The sequence below is a fragment of the Jaculus jaculus genome, chromosome 1, assembly GCF_020740685.1.
Source record: "Jaculus jaculus isolate mJacJac1 chromosome 1, mJacJac1.mat.Y.cur, whole genome shotgun sequence".
Lineage (NCBI taxonomy): Eukaryota > Metazoa > Chordata > Mammalia > Rodentia > Dipodidae > Jaculus > Jaculus jaculus.
The window spans coordinates 144344700-144363546 of NC_059102.1; the positions used below are offsets into that span (position 1 = coordinate 144344700).

At 48.9% G+C, this 18847-nt stretch overlaps 1 protein-coding gene across 1 annotated transcript in view; it reads left to right on the top strand.

Moving 5' to 3' along the window:
• The first annotated feature begins 2546 nt into the window (after positions 1-2546).
• Positions 2547-18847, top strand: part of Hmcn2 (hemicentin 2) — a 195050-nt gene continuing 178749 nt past the window's right edge. Inside the window, exon 1 of the mRNA XM_012952006.2 lies at positions 2547-2802. Coding sequence (XP_012807460.2) covers positions 2547-2802 — 256 coding nt within the window. The remainder of the gene's footprint in view (positions 2803-18847) is intronic.

Consider the following 18847-nt stretch of genomic DNA (forward strand, 5'->3'; position numbering starts at 1 on the left):
CAGGCTCAGCAATGGTTTGTGGAGTGAATGACCCAAGTCTTCTGCCCTGGGCCTGACATGTCGCTGCTCCGGTTGGTTGGTTTTGCCTTCCCGCAGCTGGAGCATCTCTCTTCTTCCCAACAGCTGGGCCAGCCCTGCCCGGACTCTGGGGGCAATCCCAGTCTTCACCCAAGGAGATTTAAAGAGCCAGTGTTCTCAAGTGCAGGCGACTTGACTTCCTCTTGAACTTGACATCAAGTGTTTCTCTGGGTCTGCAACCCTCATCTCTACCTGAGTCTCTGAGATGTGTGCTATTTCTCCCTGCCGGTGACCAGGCCCCCAGAAGCCGACCTTGGTACCCACAGAAACATCACCAGGCTGCTGCTGCTGTGTACCAGGCCCTCGTTCTCCATTGTCACAGAGCTCACTCAGTCAGTTGGGAGGGCACACACAGCCATGACCCTGATAGTCAGAGCTAGGGTTAGTACCAGGGGGTTGTGGGTGCAGGACAAGGGGACCACAGCAGTTTCAGAAGTTGGGAACTAAGTAGGTAGGAGGAAGGATGGGGTGGTCATCCTCCTGGATGATGGCTCTGTAGGGGCGGAGGTCAGAAGTGCTCCCACAGACTCACAGCTCTCAGCCATGTCTGGGGGGGTGACTTACCCTGTGCTCAAAGGGGGGTGGGTGGAGGGGACTAAGAACTCAGAGTCTCTGCCGTGTCCACCAAAGCTGTCCTTTGTCATCAGAAATGTTTAGTGAGACCCCACCATGTCCCAGGGACTAAGGTAGGGCCTGTGGAGACCCTAAGGGGCGCTTGGGTTGTGTAGAAAGAAAAAGAAAAAGTCAGCCAGGAGGAAACATGAGAGAATGCAGAAGGCTGACCCAGCTAGACGGAGGAGGAAGCACACTAATCCAGTCCAATGGCAGAGGGAGCACTGCTGTTCAGCTCAGCCTTGGGGCAGGAGGGGTCCTGTCAAGGAGGGATGGCCGAATCCAGCTCCAGGCAGCACACGTCCTATATCTTCATGCGCAATCTGTGAATCGTGGTCAGTTAAGTGACCGGAGGAGTATGCCTCATCCGTGGAGTCCCTAGATGATCTGTGACAGTGTCTTGCTTGTAGCACTTAGTGGAGGCAGCAGAAGACAAGGACTTTGGAGTGTTTTTTTTTTTTTTTTTTTTCAAGGTAGGGTCTCACTCTAGTCCCTGCTGACCTGGAATTTTCAGGGTGGCCTCAAACTCACGATGATCCTCCTACTTCTGCCTCCAGAAGTGTTGGGATTAAAGGCATGCGCTGCCATGGTCAGTTTAGAGTTTTTTTTTTTTAAGTTATTTTATGTATTTATTTATTTTTTCAAGGTAGGGTCTCACTCTTGCTCAGGCTGATCTGGAATTCACTAGGTAGTCTCAGGGTGGCCTTGAACTCACAGCAATCCTCTGCCTCCCCAGTGCTGGGATTAAAGGTGTGAGTCACCATGCCCGGTTCCCCACCTCCCCCCGCCCCCCGCCAGGTAGGAACTCTAGACGCAAGCGCCACCTTGTGCATCTGGCTTTATGTGTGTCCTGGGAAATCAAACCTGGGTTCTTTGGCTTTGCAGGCAAACGCCATACCCGCTGAGCCACTCTCCAGCCTAACTTTGGAGTTTTTTGTTTTTTGTATTGTATTTTATTGATTTATTTGACATAGAGGGAGAGAGAGAGAATGGGCCCGCCAGGGCCTCCAGACGAACTCCAGACGCGTGCGCCCCCTTGTGCATCTGGCTAACGTGGGTCCTGGGGGATCAAACCTAGGTCCTTTGGGCAGGCAAACACCTTAACCGCTAAGCCATCCCTCCAGCCCACTTTGGAGTTGTTTCTTTTCTTTCTTTTTTTTGTTTTTTGAGAGCTGATCTTGTCTGAGCCGTTTGAGCGTCGAGTGACATTGGGTAGCCAGCCGGCTTTACCTCTCGGAGCCTCGGTTTGCTCGGTTGTGAAATGGGTTTGGTGTTAGCGTCCTGGAAGTCACTGTGACAATGCTGAGCCCGTGGTAGGAGCCGTGCTTACAGTGTTGAGCTTGAATAATTACAACAGTGCGCAGCCCAGGGCCGCTGGGGGCTGGGCGGTGGCCGGGTGGAGGTAGCGGTGCTCCAGGCCTGATCGGGCCAAGCCCGGGCGAGGACTGCAGCCCGCGTGGTCCCGCCCCACCCCCGCCCCCGCCTCGGGGGGCCCGCGGGAGGCGCAGGTGTCCGCCGCATCCCTCCGTCTCTCGCCGCCTTGGCCGCGGCCCCAACCTCCCTCCTGCCGTCGGGCCTCGCGTCCTCCTCTAACCCCGGGTCTGGACTGGCGAGCAGCGGGGCTGGGAAAGTTTGAGTCACGGTGGGGGTGGGGGGAGCGAAGGAGGCGGGGTGGGCTCTAAGGACCCGCCTCGGGCTCCCAGCAGAGGGACCCCGCCGCGCGCCCCTGCCCCGCGCGCACCGGCCCCTGTGCGTGCCACCCGAGCGGAGCACCGCGCTGCCACCGCGCCTCGGGCGTCCGCCGGCTGCGCCCGGGTCCCCTCGCTCGGCTGCGCCGCGGCCCGCGCGTCCCCAGCATGGTGCTCGCCGTGCCGCTCCTGCGGCTGCTGGCGGGGATCTCCGCCGCGGTGGTGACGGCCGGCGCGCCCCGGCCGGCGGCGCTGTCCCCCGCCAAGGGAGACGCCACACTTGCCTTCGTCTTTGATGTCACCGGCTCCATGTGGGACGATTTGATGCAGGTGATCGACGGCGCCTCGCGCATCCTGGAGCGTAGTTTGAGCAGCGGCCGCCAGGCCATTGCCAACTACGCGCTGGTGCCCTTCCACGACCCAGGTAGTGCCCTTGTCCCAAATTCCCGACTTGGCATCGGGGCGCACCTGGCTCTCCTTGCGCGCGCGGTGGCCGGGCGGGGGCGCCTTCTGGGCGAATGGGTGATGGGCACATTGGCGGTGCAGGACCCCGAGCCCTGAGAACAGGCCCGGCAGCGCCCCTCCAGGGGTCCCTGCTCCCTCTTCTTCCCGTTAGCTGTGTCCCGGTTGGGGGACTCCAGCAGGGCACCTCACCTTCCTGTGCTTCACTTAATGTCCATTTGTGAAATAGGGAAAGCTGCTCAAATGTTCAGGACACACCAGGGGACTGCGCATTTTTCGTCTTACCATTTTTTTCCCCCTTAGAATTCCTACCAGGTCAGACTCTGCTGGCCAGGACAGCCCCAAAGGCAGGCTTAAGGGGGGGGAGAGGAGCAGCTCCCCCCGCCCCCCCGCCGCTGCTCCTTCTCTGTGCCAGCTTGCTTTAAGAAAGCAGCAGCTTCTCCGACATTCCGTCGCCTTGACCTGTCGGTTTTCAATGTGAACCTCCCACCCCAACCCTTTCCCCCTGTGGCCTGGAGCCCCTGTTTTTCAGCTCAGGGTTGCAAGGGGTCCCTGGAAGACGCTGCCATGGGAAATCCCTTGGAGACAATGGTGGAGTGTCCTCCAAGTTCCCAGCCATGACCACTTCTCTCAACATTTTTTTTTTTTTTTCGAGGTAGGGTTTCACTCTGGTCCAGGCTGACCTGGAATTCACTATGTAGTCTCAGGGTGGCCTCGAACTCATGGCGATCCTCTTACCTCTGCCTCCCGAGTGCTGGGATTAAAGGCGTGCGCCACCATGTTGGGCTACATTTGTTTTTAAAATGAAAAAAAATTTCAAACTTGTAATAAACTAGAGGCAAAACAGTGCACTGAGCTCTTGGGTGACCCCCCCCACCGCACCTCGGACCCCATGAGTTACATTTTGCTCTTCATTTTCTGTCCACCCGTCGGCCCAGGATAGCTTTAAAAGGCTGAAGGTGAGCCGGGCGTGGTGGCGCACGCTTTTAATCCCAGCACTCGGGAGGCAGAGGTAGGAGGATTGCCGTGAGTTCAAGGCCACCCTGAGACTCCATAGTGAATTCCAGGTCAGCCTGGGCTAGAGTGAGACCCTACCTCGAAAAACCGAAAAACCGAAAAACCAAAAAAAAAAAAAAAAAAAAAAAAAAGAAAGAAAAAGCAAATAAAAGGCTGAAGGTGTGGTTCCGCAGGTGTAAGTGCACAAAGAACGCACAACGCCTCGAGTTTGGTGACTGCTAATGCATAACATCAGGTGTGGCGGCTCCAAGCACTAGGGAGGTACACAAGTCCAAGGCCATTCTCTGCTACCTAAGTTGAGTTCAAAGGCCAGCCCGGGCTACATGAAATCCTCTCGAAAAACAACAAAAAGTTGCACCCCTCAAAGGCAGACTCCCTAAAACATTGCACTGTAAAGTGCATTTACACCGAAGAAACACTCAACGCCCAATGGCTCTGTGAATCAACAGGCCGTTTAGGAAGTGTGCCCAGTTGTGCGTCCTCTCTCTCTGGTACTTAAGCCCTTCCCACCCAGACTTTGGGTGGTGTGGCGCCTTGGAGGCCCCTCTGCTTCTGGGAGCCCTGGATATTGTGGGGTTCTGTGATCTAAAGCCCCGGAACTAGGGATCTGGGACAAGACCCCAGGGAGCCCCAAAAGGACAGCGTGCAACTCAGGGGTGGGGTGGGCTGGGGTGGGGGCGGCAAGGTTGGGCACGGTGAGAAGGTGGGGTATAAACTGTTAACCAACTTTAGCTTGTACTTTCTGGTTCAGTCTTGGGCTCCCAAAGATCTCAGAGGCTATCCAAATCCACCCTATCTTTAAGACAGATTTTTAATTTGGAACTTTAATATAGGAACGTACTGTAATTTGGTCATATTTCCATCAGGTTAGCCTCTTGTCTCCTCTCTTCTGCCCTCCTTCCTCTGTTTTATTTATTTATTTATTTATTTGAGAGTGACAGAGAGAGAGAGAGAGGGGGGGGGGGAGAATGGGCATGCCAGGGCCTCCAGCCACTGCAAATGAACCCCATACATGTGTGCTCCCTTTCACGGGGTCATGAAAACACCAGCTGGTTTGTGTTGGGAGGGCTACGCTTTCCACCTTTCCACCCTGGGGCTCTTAGATTCTTTCTGCACCCTCCCCCCACCTTCTGCAATGTTCCTTGAGCCTTGGAGAGTGTGTTAGAAATCTATTTATTTATTTAATTTTGGCTTTTCGAGGTAGGGTCTCACTCTAGCCCAGGAATTCACTCTGTAGTCGCAGGGTGGCCTTGAACTCATAGCAGAGCTCCTATTTCAGCCTCCGGAGTGCTGGGATTAAAGGTGTGCATCACCACGCCTGACAGAAATCTCCTTTAGGGGCTGGAGAGATGGTTTAGCGGTTAAGCGCTTGCCTGTGAAGCCTAAGGACCCTGGTTCGAGGCTCGGTTCCCCAGGTCCCACGTTAGCCAGATGCACAAGGGGGCGCACGCGTCTGGAGTTCGTTTGCAGAGGCTGGAAGCCCTGGCGCGCCCATTCTCTCTCTCCCTCTATCTGTCTTTCTCTCTGTGTCTGTCGCTCTCAAATAAATAAATAAATAAAAAATTAAAAAAAAAAAAGAAATCTCCTTTAGTGTTGAGCTCTCTTAGTTTCTGCTATCGCGAGTCTTGAGTCTCCTGCCATCTCCGCAGAGAAGGGTCTCTAGCTAGTGGTGAGAGCAGCACTTCCTGTGTAATGTTTCCTGGGTCCTCTACCCCAGTAGCTTACTGTGGGAATGACTGAGAATCAGGGCGCGAGCAAGGCTTCCCCACAGCCAGCTGCCAGGGTGGTGGCGTTCCTGATTTATAGCCCATACCTGTCTTTAGACGCGGCCTGACTTCCATGGCAAGGCAGGGCAGCAGCTCTGAGCCAGGCACAGTATCCCGAGGCCCAGGGTGGGGTCCTGAGGGCTGCTGTCAGCTTCAGGGCGGTCCCCTTTCTGGTCCTTTCTGGTCACCGAGGTGGCTATGCTGGTCTCCAACCCGCCAAGGCTCATTCCCTCACTCTTTAAAAAAATTTTTTTTTAAAATTAATTTTATTTATTTATGAGAGAAAGAGAGAGACACAGAGAGAGAGAATGGGCACACCAGGGCCTCCAGCTACTGCAAATGAACTCCAGAAGCATGTGCCACCATATGCATCTGGCTTTACGTGGGTACTGGGGAACCAAACCTGGATCCTTTGTCTTTTCAGGCAAATGCTCTAATGGCTAAGCCATCTCTCCTGCCTCCCTCACTCTTTTTTTTTGTTTTGTTTTGTTTTGTTTTTTCAAGGTAGGGTCTCACTCTGGCCCAGGCTGACCTGGAATTCACTATGGAGTCTCAGGGTGGCCTCAAACTCATGGCAGTCCTCTACCCGAGTGCTGGGATTAAAGGCATGCGCCACCACGCCTGGCTCCCTCTCTTTTTTAATAAATATTTTATTTTTATTGATTTTTTTCGACACAGAAAGAGAGGGAGAGAGATGGGGGGGGGGAGAATATGGGTGCCCCAGGGCCTCCAGCCACTGCAAACGAACTCCATATGCATGTGCCCCCTTATGCATCTGGCTTAAGTGGGTCCTGGGGAATCAAACCTGGGTCCTTTGGCTTTGTAGACAAATACCTTAACTGCTGAGCTATCCTTCCACTCCTCCCTCCCTCTTTTTTTTTTTTTTTTTTTTTTGGTTTTTCAAGGTAGGGTTTCACTCTTGCTCAGGCTGACCTGGAATTCACTATGCAGTCTCAGGCTGGCCTCGAACTCATAGCGATCCTTCTACCTCTGCCTCCCGAGTGCTGGGATTAAAGGTGTACACCACCATGCCCGGCCCTCACTCTTTTTTATAAAGCAAAAATCCAGCCTCCTCCATGGTCCCACAAAGCAACCTCCTAAAGCTACCCCCAATTCTGTGCGAAGGAGTGCTTCAACATCAGAAAGTTCCCTGATGTGGGCAGATCCCTGGGAAGTTCACAGTGTGAAGGGATCAAAATTCATACTTGTCAGATATTGGGCTCATGATAGAGGCACTGAAACAAACCATTTCCTTGACTTTAAGCCTTTGTTTTGGCCGGGCATGGTGGTGCACACCTTTAATTCTAGCACTTGGGAGGCAGAGAGGATTGCCATGAGTTCGAGGCCACCGTGAGACTACACAGTGAATTCCAGGTCAGCCTGGACTAGAGTGAGACCCTACCTCAAAAAAAAAGAAAAAAAAAAGAAAAAAAAAAGACTTTGTTTTAACTTCAAGGCTTGATCTGAAGCTGCAGGGAGAGAGTGACGTAGGTACTAGAGAAGATCAGGGGAAAGGGCAGGTGGGAGAGTGAAAGGCAAGGAAGGAAGGAGGGAGAGAGATTAAGAGAGAGGCACTGGCTCAGGTGTCTGCTCCTCGCGGTCTGAAGGGAGAAGTGGGGCCGAAGAGAACATCAGATTCGGCAGTTTGCCTGGCAGACGCTCCGTGCTGGGACAGAGGGCTTACTGGGATACATGGCTGGTCAAGAGGCAGTGTGACAGGCGAGTGTGGGAGCCAGGTCAGTTCACAGAGTAGAAGCAGGGCAGCACGGGAGTGGGGCAGGGTGGGACAGGATCCAGGGGAGCCCGCTGCCTGCGCCCTTGCGTGGAGCGCTTGCATTTCCTTCTAAGGGCTGGAGACAGCCGCTGCTGCGGCCTCAGCACGCCTAGCAGGGCCACTGCGTCTCTTGAATCAGCAAATGGAATGTCTTCCATGAAGGACCAGCTTGAGAAAGGAGAGTGTTCACTGATCTGGGTCTGGGAGTGACTTCTTTTTATTTTAAAATACATTTTTTTAATTGACAACTTCCATACTTACAGACAGTAAGCCATGATGATCTTTTTATTTTCAATTTATTTGCAAAGCAGAGAGAGAGAGAGAGAGAGAGAGAGAGAGAGAGAGAGAGGGAGAGGGAGGAAGGGAAAAGGTGGTGGGGAGAGAATGGGTGAGCAAAGGAACTCAAGATGCATGTGCATCTGGCTGTATGTGGGTACCAGGGAATCAACCCTAAGCCAGCGGGCTTTGCAAGCAATATCCCTGCTTTTTAAAGAAAGCCCCAAGAGGGACACCCAGGTTTCCAGCTGTGGTTCTAAGCTGCACAGTCTTGGAGACAAAGGACCAATGTTTTGGAAGTATTGCCCTCCCCCACTTTTTGTTTTTTTCGAGGCAGGGTCTCACTCTACTTCAGGCTGACCTGGAATTCACTAGGTAGTCTCAGGGTGGCCTCGAACTCTTGGCGATCCTCCTACCTCTGCCTCCTGAGTGCTGGGATTAACAGCGTGCGCCACCATGCCAGGCTTCTTTCCCCTTTTTAACTGTTAAAAGCATAGTCCGCTGTGGAGGTGCATGCCTGTAACCCCAGCATGCCGCAGACAAAGGCTGGAGGTTCATTGATTTAAGGGCAGCCTGGGCTCCATCGTGAGACTCAAGTCAACGAAACTAACAAACATGCAAACAGTAGAACATTCCCAGAGTAGAAAAGTGAGACATCGCTGATCATGTCATTTGGCTGGAAAGTCACACTGGTTTTAGTTTTAGTTTAGTTTTTTTTTTTCCCCTAGTGAAGAGTTGAAAAAAAAGTATTCCTGGAGGAACTGTCTTTGCATTTAAAAAATATTTTATTTTTATTCTATTTATTTGAGATAGACAGGGGAAAAAAAGGCAGAGAAAGAGAGAATGGGTGTACCAGGACCTCTAGCCACTGCAAATGAACTCCAGATGCATGTGCCACCTTGTGTATCTGGCTTATGTGGATACTGGGGAATTGAACCTGGGTCCTTAGGCTTTGCAGGTAAGCACTTTAACCACTAAGCCATCTCTCCAGCCCTGTCTTTGCTTTGTTTTTTTTTTTTTTGTTTTTTGTTTTTTGTTTTTTGTTTTTTGAGGTAGGGTCTCACTCTAGCTCAGGCTGACCTGGAACTCACTATGTAGTCTCAGACTGCCCTCAAACTCATGGCAATCTTCCTACCTCTGCTTCCCGTGTGCTGGGATTAAAAGCGTGCGCCACCATGCTCTGCTCTGTCTTTGCATTTTTGAAACTATATTTATTTATTTATTTGAGGGGGGTGGTGGGAAAAGAAAGAGACAAATAGAGAATGGACATGCCAGGGCCTCTAGCCACTGCAAATGAACTCCAGATGCATGTACCATCTTGTGCATCTGACTTCCTGTGCTACTGGGGAACGAAACCTGGGTCCTTAGGCTTTGCAGGCAAGCACCTTAACCACGAATCCATCTCTCCAGCCCTGTCTTTGCAATTCTGACTGGCTTTTCAGCAGGGTCACATTCCTCTCTTATTTTTGTTTTGTTGGTGGTAGTTTTTTTTCTAGTAGGGTCTCACTCTAGCTCAGGCTGGCCTTGAACTCACAGTAATACTCATACTTCTGCCTGGGTTTAAAGGCATGGGTCACCACACCAGGCTGGAATTCTTTTATTACTTACTATTATCATTATTGTTATTATTTTAAATTTTTTTACTTATTTGAGAGAGAGAGAAAGAATGGGCATGCCAGGGTCTCTTGACACTGCAAACTCACTCCAGATGCATGCACTACTTTGTGCATCTGGCTTTACATTGGAACTGGGGAATCAAATGTGGGCTGATAGGCTTTGCAAGCAAGCCCATTTAACCATAAACCATCTCCCCAGCTCCCAGTGGGATTCCTTTTTTAAAAATATTTTTATTTCTTTGAGAGAGAAAGAGAGGGAGAATGGGTGGGGCAGGGCCTCCAACCACTACAAATGAACTCCAGACATATGCACCACTATGGGTACCTGGTTTACGTGGGTTCCAAGGAATTGAACCTGGGTCCATAGGCTTTGCAGGCAAGTCCCTTAAAGGCTTAACCATCTCTCTAATCCCCTTCCCCACAGTGGGAGTCTTAAGACACTTTTTACACTCTGGGTACTGGGCTACCCTTCCAGAATGTTCCATGAGAACATTCCACCAGAAGCATTTGAGGGGCTCCTGGTTAACACAGCTGCCCTGATGCTGGACATCTGGGAAAATGTTTCTATCCTAATTCGGAAGATGGACAATAAGCCCTCTTGTTTTCCCTGCTTATAAGTGCAGTGCCATTTCAAAGAATCTGTTAGAGTTTTGTGTGGGGGTTTCTTTGCTAATTTGGGGGGAAAGTTTTTCTTTCTTTTTAAAAATTTTATTTATTTATTTACTTATTTACTTATGAGAGAGAGGCAGAGAGAGAATGGGCATGCAAGGGCCTCCAGCCACTGCAAATGAGCTCCAAATGTATGCATCACCCTGTGCATCTGGCTTACATGGGTACTGGTGAATTGAACCTGGGTCCTTAGGCTTTGCAGGCAAGTGCTTTAATCAATAAGCCATCCCTCCATCCTGAAAGTTCCTTTTGCCTAATTCTTGTGAGGACTTTACGTTGCTGGCATCAACCCTTTTTTATTTAGTGCTTAGCCTCCCCCAACACTGGGGGTGAAGCCCAGCGCCTTGCCCATGCTAACTAAGCAAGCACTCTTACACTAAGCTACATCCCTTGACCGATGTTTGCTTTGTACTCTGCGATTCTGAAGTTCTGCAGTCTTAAATACTCATGCAGAGAAATCTACTGATTCCTCCCCCACCTTTTGTATTCTCCACTTGTCTGCTTAGAAAGATGTTTTGTGGGCTGGAGAGGCGGCTTAGTGGTTAATGCACATGCCTGCAAAGCCAAAGGACCCAGGTTCAATTCTCCAGGCCCCATGTAAGTGGAACATGTTGTCTGGAGTTCATTTGCAGTGGCTACAGGCCCTGGCATGCTCATTTTCCTTCTCTCTGTGTCTCTAATAAATAAATAAAAATAAAATCTTTAACAAAGGAAAGGTGTGGGCTGGAGAGATGGCTTAGCGGTTAAGCGCTTGCCTGTGAAGCCTAAGGATACTGGTTCGAGGCTCAATTCCCCAGGACCCACGTTAGCCAGATGCACAAGGGGGCGCATGCATCTGGAGTTTGTCTGCAGTGGCTGGAGGCCCTGGTGCACCCATTCTCTATCTATCTGCCTCTTTCTCTGTCTGTCACTCTCAAATAAATAAATACAAATAATAAACAGAAAAAAGAAAGGTGTTTTGTATTTCCACATCTCACTTAGGTAGATGTTCTAGATTTTTTTTTTCTTGACCATCAATCCTTTCACCTGGAATTAAAATAACATTGGTGGGGCTGGAGAGATGGCTTAGTGGTTAAGGCATTTGCCTGCAAAGACCTAAGGTCCCAGGTTCCATTACCCAGTACCTGCTAGATGCATATGGTTGCACATGCATCTGGAGTTTATTTGCAGTGTCTAGAGGCCCTTGTGCACCCCATCTCTCTCTCTCTAATACATACATAAAATATTTAAAATAACATTGGTTTAAGGTGTAAAGTTCTAATTCAATTTGCTAGAACAGTTATAGTCCTTTCACAGCCATTGCTTGGATCCTGTCTCCAACCTCTCAGATCACTTACCATGTTAGGAATTTATCTGGGCTTTCCATTCTCTTCCATTGCATGAAAATTCTTGTGCCAGGAGCATACTATATGCATTATCAGTCTTTATATATTAAGAGAGTGAATTCTGCTTTGTATATTTGATTATTTTCCTTTTTTCTTTGTTTTTATTCTTTCCTTCTTTCTTCACTCCCTCCTTTTCATCTTCTTTCTCCTCTTCTTGTTTGTATTTAAAAAAAAAATCCACAGATTTGGGCTGGAGAGATGGCTTAGCAGTTAAGCACTTGCCTGTGAAGCCTAAGGACCCCCGGTTTGAGGCTCGTTTCTCCAGAACCCACCTTAGCCAGATGCACAAGGGGGCGCACGCGTCTGGAGTTCGTTTACACTGGCTGGTGGGCCTGGCATGCCCATTCTCTCTCTCTCTCTCTCTCTCTCTCTCTCTCTCTCTCTGCCTCTTTCTCTCTGTCTGTCACTCTCAAATAAATAAATAAATAAAAATAAACAAAAATATTTTTTAAAAAATCCACAGATTTTATTTATGAGAGAGAGAGAGAGAGAGAGGGAGAGAAGGTGTGAGAGGGAGAGACTGAGCATATCAGGACCTCCAGTCATTGCAAACAAACTCCAGAGTCATGCGCCACCTTGTGCACCTGGCTTATGTGGGTCCTGGGGAATTGAACCTGGGTCCTTTGGTTTTGCAGGCAAGCACCTTAACCACTAAGCCATCTCTCCAGCCCCTATTTTGTATATTTGAGATAGGGTCTCATGTAGCTCAGGCTGGCTTAGAACTTATTATGTGGCCTTAAACTCCTTCTGCTTCTCCTGCCTTCGCCTCTCAAGTGCTTAGACTACATGCATACCCTACCATGCTGGCAGGCTGTTATTTTTTTCTCTTTTTGCATATGTATGCACGTTCATGTGTGTGTGTGTGTGTGTGTGTACACCAGAGGCTGATGTTGGATGTCTTGCTCCATTACTCCCTACTTTAGTTCCAGGGTCTCTTACTTGAACCCAGAGCTCAGTGATTCCGCTGGTCGAGCTAACCAACTTGCCCTGGGGATGCCCTGCTTCTGCCTCTCCACTCATACCCACCGGCACTTCCATGGGTGTTGGGATCTGAACTCAGGTCTTCCCACTGTGTGCCAAGTGCTTTATCTACCAGGGCATCTCCTCAGCCCTGGTATTCTCATTTTAGGTGGTTTTTTGTTGTTGTTGTTTTTTGTTTTTTCGAGGTAAGGTTTCACTCTAGCCCAGGCTGACCTGGAATTCACGATGGAGTCTCAGGGTGGCCTCAAACTCGTGGCAGTCCTCCTACCTCTGCCTCCCACGTGCTGGGATTAAAGGCGTGCGCCACCATGCCTGGCATCATTTTAGTTTTTTTTTTTAAGTTTTATTTATTTATTTATCTGGCTCAGGAAGTGTACTTAACCTCTAAGCCATCTCTTGATCCCTGGAAGATTCTTTTCTAATGGAACTTCATACTTTCCTGTCCCAGGCTCTGCCCAGAACTTGACTTCACTTCAGTTATCATGTCTGCTTGGGCTCCAAAAGGTGGGATATATATAATATTTATTTATTTGAGAGAGAAAAAAAGACACACACACACACACACACACACACACACACACACACACACACACAGAATGGGTGGGCCAGGGCCTCCAGCTACTGCAAAAGAACTCCAGATGCATGTGCCCCCTTGTGCATCTGGTTTATGTGGGTCCTGGGGAATCTAACAGGGATCCTTTAGCTTTGCAGGCAAATGCCTTAATTGCTAAGCCATCTCTCAAGCTGGGATTTTATTTTTTAAATTTATTTATTTGTTTATTGGAGGGACCGAGAGAGAGGGAGGGAGAGAGAGAGAGAGGCAGATAGCAAGAGAGAATGTGTGTGCCAGGGTCTCCAGCCACTGCAAACAAACTCCAGACGCATGAGCCACCTTGTGCATCTGGCTTACGTGGTGGTTCTAGGGACTAGAACATGGGACCTCAGGCTTCATAGGCAAATGCCTTAACTGTTAAGCCATCTCCCCAGTCCCAAAAAGGTGGGATATTTTGATGATGTAGAGTAGTGGTCAGAGTAAGAGGTTGTCCCTCAACTGTCACCTGCCTGGGTTTTTTCTCAAGTTAGCCTTGTGTTTTGGGAAGGAATAGCAAAGAGACACGATGCCAGGGCCATTATACCCATGAAGCATGCGGGCTGCCAATATGTCAGCCCACAGACACTGCCCACTGCTTGCTTGCTGCCCCACCTGTGTTCGCAAGCTTCAGTGGGAGAGATTCCTTTCTCTCTGTGCACAGTTCTCTCTCTCTCTCTCTCTACTGTCCTCTTTGGAAGGGCCAGGCTGCCTTAGAGAGAAGGGGTTACGCTCTACATCCTGAGCGTCTTAGTCAGTTACTTGGCATTTGGTGTGACGGGGTTGTCTTTTGCTCCCCATTTAGTTCTTGGCCATTCCTCGTTTCTCTTTATCAGCATGGAAACATGGATATTATTTCATGACTTGGGGTGTCATCTGAAACTACTTGCTTAATTTCTGGCTGAAAAATTTCAAGCTTTGGTCACTGGGTGTTCATGCAGTCGGCGCTAGTGTTCCTGTGGCGTAGCCCCGTTGTCGCACACATGTACGTGTGTGGATGGTGTATGAGTGTGTGTGTGTGTGCAGGTGTGAGCTCCCGTGCACACGTGTGCCGAGGCCAGAGGACATTGAGCGCCCTCCTCTGAGCCAGAGTCTCTCACTGAACTTGAGGCCTGTCCTTGTCATTTTTCAGTCGGACTGACTGTCGCCCAGCGATTCTCCAGTCTCTGCCTCACTTGGCACTGGGGTTACGGAGACGTATGGCCATACTAAAAATTTTTAATTTATTTGGCCAGGTGTGGTGGTGCATGCCTTTAATCCCAGCACTTGGGAGGCAGAGGTAGGATTGCCATGAGTTCAAGGCCACCCTGAGACTACACAGTTATTACCAGGTCAGCCTGGGCTACAGCGAAATCCTACCTCGAAAAACCAAGAAAAAACCCCCCAAAACCCTTATTTTACTTTCTTGGTTTTTCGAGGTAGGACCTCACTGTGGGCCAGACTGACCTGGAACTCACTTTGTAGTCTCAAGTTGGCCTTGAACTCCTAGTGATCCTCCTACCTCTGCTTCCTGAGTGCAGGGATTAAAGACGTGCGCCACCACACCCAGCACATTTGATTTATTTATTTGTAAGGAAGGAGGGGGGATGACTATGGGTGTTCCAGAGCCTTCTGCTCGTGTAAAGGAACTTTAGATGCATGTGCCACTTTGTGCATTTGGCTCTCTGTGGGTCTGGAGACAGAGACTGACAGAATGGGTGCACCAGGGTCTCTTGCCACTGCCAACAAACAACAGATGGGTACTGGGGAATCAGACCCCAGACAGAAGGCTTTCCAAACAAGCACCTCTAACCACTGAGCCATCTCCCAGCCCATATTTTTTACTTAACTAATTAATTTATTGGTGCTAGAGGTGGAACCTTGGGCCTAATGTGTGCTTCTTCTTGTGTTGAGACAGGGTCTCATGTAACCTAGGCTACCCTCCAACTTGCTATGTAGCCAGGGTTGGCCTTGAATTCCTTATCCTCCTGCCTCTACCACCCAAGTGTTGGAATTACAGCTGTGTGCCACCATGCCTGGCCTTTATACAAGCTAAGTACAAGCTTTGCAAGAGCTGCATTTCTATTCCCTCATCTTGTTATTACTCTTCCTCCCCCCACCTTTTTTGTTTTTCTGTGGCAGGGTCTCACTGTAGCTCAGGCTTGACCTAGAATTCACTATGTAGTCTCAGGGTGGCCTTGAACTCATGGCGATCCTCTTACCTCTGCCTCCCAAGTGCTGGGATTAAAGGCGTGCACCACCACGCCCGGCTCTTATCCCTTTTTAAAAAATATATATATTTTGAAAATATTTAATTAATTTATTTATTTGACAGAGAAAGAGGGAGAGAGAGAGAGATTCTTTTCCTTCTTCTTCTTTTTTCTTTTTTTTTTTTTCCAGGTAGGGTCTCACTCTAGCCCAGACTGACCTGGAATGCACTAGATAATCTCAGGGTGGCCTCGAACTCTCGGAGATCCTTCTACCTCTGCCTCCCAAGTGCTGGGATTAAAGGCGTGCACCACCACACCTGGCTCCCTCCCCTTCTTGTTAAGGTAGAGTCTCACTCTAATCCAAACTGACCTGGAACTCACTCTGTAGCCCAGGCTGGTCTTGAACTTGTAGTGATCCTCTTAACCTCAGCCTCATGAGTCTGGGATTATCACACCTGGCTTCATATTTATTTGCTCAGATGAAATATTAGTTAACAGAAAAACTCTGTTTACTTCTGAGAAAAAATTCTACTGAGATTTTGCTTAGAATTGTGTTCAGTCTTGACTCTGGGAATAATTATCCTTTAAAAATATTCAGGCCTGCTGCTGTGTTCACATGTTTTCTTTAGCCAAGATCAGTGCATTTTTCCCCCCTATAAGTTCATCTATTCTTTTTTCTTTTCTTTTTTTTTTTGTTTTTCAAGGTAGGGTCTTACTGTAGCCCAGGCTGACCTGGAATTCACTATGTAATCTCAGGGTGGCCTCGAACTCACAGTGATCCTCCTACCCTCTGCCTCCCAAGGACTGGGATTAAAGGCATGCACTACCATGCCTGGCATTTATTTTTATTTATTTATTTGAGAGCAACAGACAGACAGACAGAGAAAGAGGCAGATAATTAGCAAGAGAATGGGTGCACCAGGGCCTCAAGCCACTGCAAACGAATTCCAGATGTATGCACCACCTTGTGCATCTGGCTTACATGGGTCCTGGGGAATCGAGCCTTGAACTTGGGTCCTTAGGCTTCACAGCAAGCCCTTAACTGCTAAGCCATCTCTCTAGCCCTCTTCCATTCTTTTAAAATATCATTTCTAAGTTTTTTTAAAGGTAGGGTCTCACTCTTGCTTAGGCTGGCCTCAAACTCACAGTGATCCTCCTACCTCTGCCTCCCAAGTGTTGGGATTAAAAGTGTGCACCACCATACTCAGCTTATATTTGTTGCCACTTGACTGGTATATTTTTTGCCATTACATTTTTTTTTTTTTGAGGTAGGGTCTCACTCTAGTCAAAGCTGACCTGGAATTCACTATGTAGTCTCAGGGTGGACTTGAACTCACGGCCATCCACCTACCTCTGCTTCCCAAGTGCTAGGATTAAAGGCGTGCGACACCATGCCCGGCCATTACATTTTTGACAAATGAGAATAGCTAAGATGTTGGAAGGCAATTGACTTTTATATATTTACTTTCTTTTTCTTTCTAATAAAAAAAAACACTATTTTATTTGATTGAGAGAGAGAGAGACAAAGGGAGAAAGGCAGCTAGAGAGAGAATGAACATGCCAGGGCCTTTAGCCATTGCAAACCTTGTGCATCTGGCTTATGTGGGTCCTGGGGAATCAAACCGGGTCCTTCGGCTTTCCAGGCAAGCACCTTGACCTCTAGGCCATATCTCCAGCCCCCAACTTTTTTTTTTTGCTAAAGTTGTTGTGTGTATGTGCATTCACATGTGAGAGTCAGAGGTCTGCATCAGATGTCTTGCTCAATCGCTCTCCACATTATTGTTTGAGATATAGTCTCTTATTGATTCAGGTAGACTAGCTAGCCAGAAGCCTGGGGAATCTTCCTGTCTCCACCTCTCTAGTGCTGGGATTACAGGCACAAGCCTCCATGCCCAGATTTTTTAAAAAATTTTTTAATTTATTTATTTGAGAGCGACAGACACAGAGAGAAAGACAGATAGAAGGGAAGAGAGAGAATGGGCGCGCCAGGGCTTCCAGCCTCTGCAAATGAACTCCAGACGCGTGCGCCCCCTTGTGCATCTGGCTAACGTGGGACCTGGGGAACCAAGCCTCGAACCGGGGTCCTTAGGCTTCACAGGCAAGCGCTTAACCGCTAAGCCATCTCTCCAGCCCTATGCCCAGATTTTTATGTAGGTGTTGGGATCTAAACTGAGGTCCTCATGCTTGTATGACAAGCACTTTACTGACTGAATCATCTCCTTAACTCTGAACTTATTATTGCTATTATTGTTGCTGTTGTTATCTTTAGAAAGGGTTTTATTCTGTAGCCCAGGATGCCCTGAACTTACTATGTAGACCAGGCTGGCCTTGAACTCATGGTAATCCACCTGTCTTTTGAGTGCTGATATTATAGGTTTGAGCTACCACCTCTGGCTGTTAAATTAAAAAAAAATTATTGGGGCTGGAGAGATTGCTTAGCAGTTAGTGCGCTTGCCTGCAAAGCCTAAGGACCCATGTTCGATTCCTCAGTGCCCATGTAAGCCAGATGCACATGATGGCACATGTGTCTGGAGTTTGTCTGCAGTGGCTAGATGCCCTGTCATGCCCAGTCTCTCTCTACCAGTCTCTGCCCCTCTCTCTCTCAAATAAATACATATAAAAAATTTAAAAATATTTTTATTTATTTGAAGAGTGGGGAGAGAGAGAGAGAGAGAGAGGGAGTGAGTATGGGCATTCCAAGACTTCTAGCCATTACAAAGGAACTCCAGATGCATATACCATTTTGTGCGTCTGACTTTATGTGGGTACTGGGGAGTCAAACCAGGACTGCCAGACTTTGCAAGCAAGTGCTTTTAACTGCTGAGCCAACTCCCTAGCCCTCATCTCTGTTTTTGATAACTATATAATATGCCTCAGAAAAAAAATTATCTTTATTTATCCAACCATCAAGGCAGACTGCTTTTGGTCTATGCAATAAGCTTGCACACATGACAAATGTATCTCAAGGGTACATTTTCAGAAATGAATTGCATGGTGAAAGTTCAATAGCCTTTTCCATTTTGATCAGTACTGCCAATCATACCCATCTTTTCCTCCTGCAGACAGTGAGACAGAGTCATTTTACTCTTGTCCTAGCCTGCACTGCTGCCCTATTAGAGTGTCAAAAGAATGTTATGATGGGTTCCTGTTTTAATTTTCATATTCAGCTTAGCCTCATGACCCTCCCTCTGTCTGAGGATCCTCCCTCCTTCTGCCCAATGGTCCTCCCTCCCTCTGCCCGATGGTCCTCCTTCCTCTGTCTGATGATCCTCCCTTCTTCTGCCTAATGGTTCTCTCTCCCTCTGTCTGATGGTCCTCCCTCCCTCTGCCTGATGGTCCTCCTTCTCTCTGTCTGATGGTCCTCCCTCTCTCTATCTGATGATCCTCCCTCTCTCTGTCTGATGGTCCTCTCTCTCTGTGTCTGATGGTCCTTCCTCCCTCTGCTTGGCCCCAGGTGCCTCTTCAAGCACCTGTGTGATACGAGCTGCATCACAGGTCAAATATTGACTGGTCACAGGGTTTTCCAAGCCTGGGCCTTTGTTAGGGAAAAAATGCCAGGGCAGAGACAGGGGCTTGGGCACTGGCAAGATGGCAATGGGTCTGTTGGTAGACACCCCCAGAGGGGTTAGGTGGAGGTTTTATGTCAGCCCCTTAGATCCCTGACATCCACTTTATCTGTTTATCCATTTGGTGAGTTTGGAAGGACCATTTTGGCCTAGCAAGGTGTCGGCTTGCTGTGGCGCCT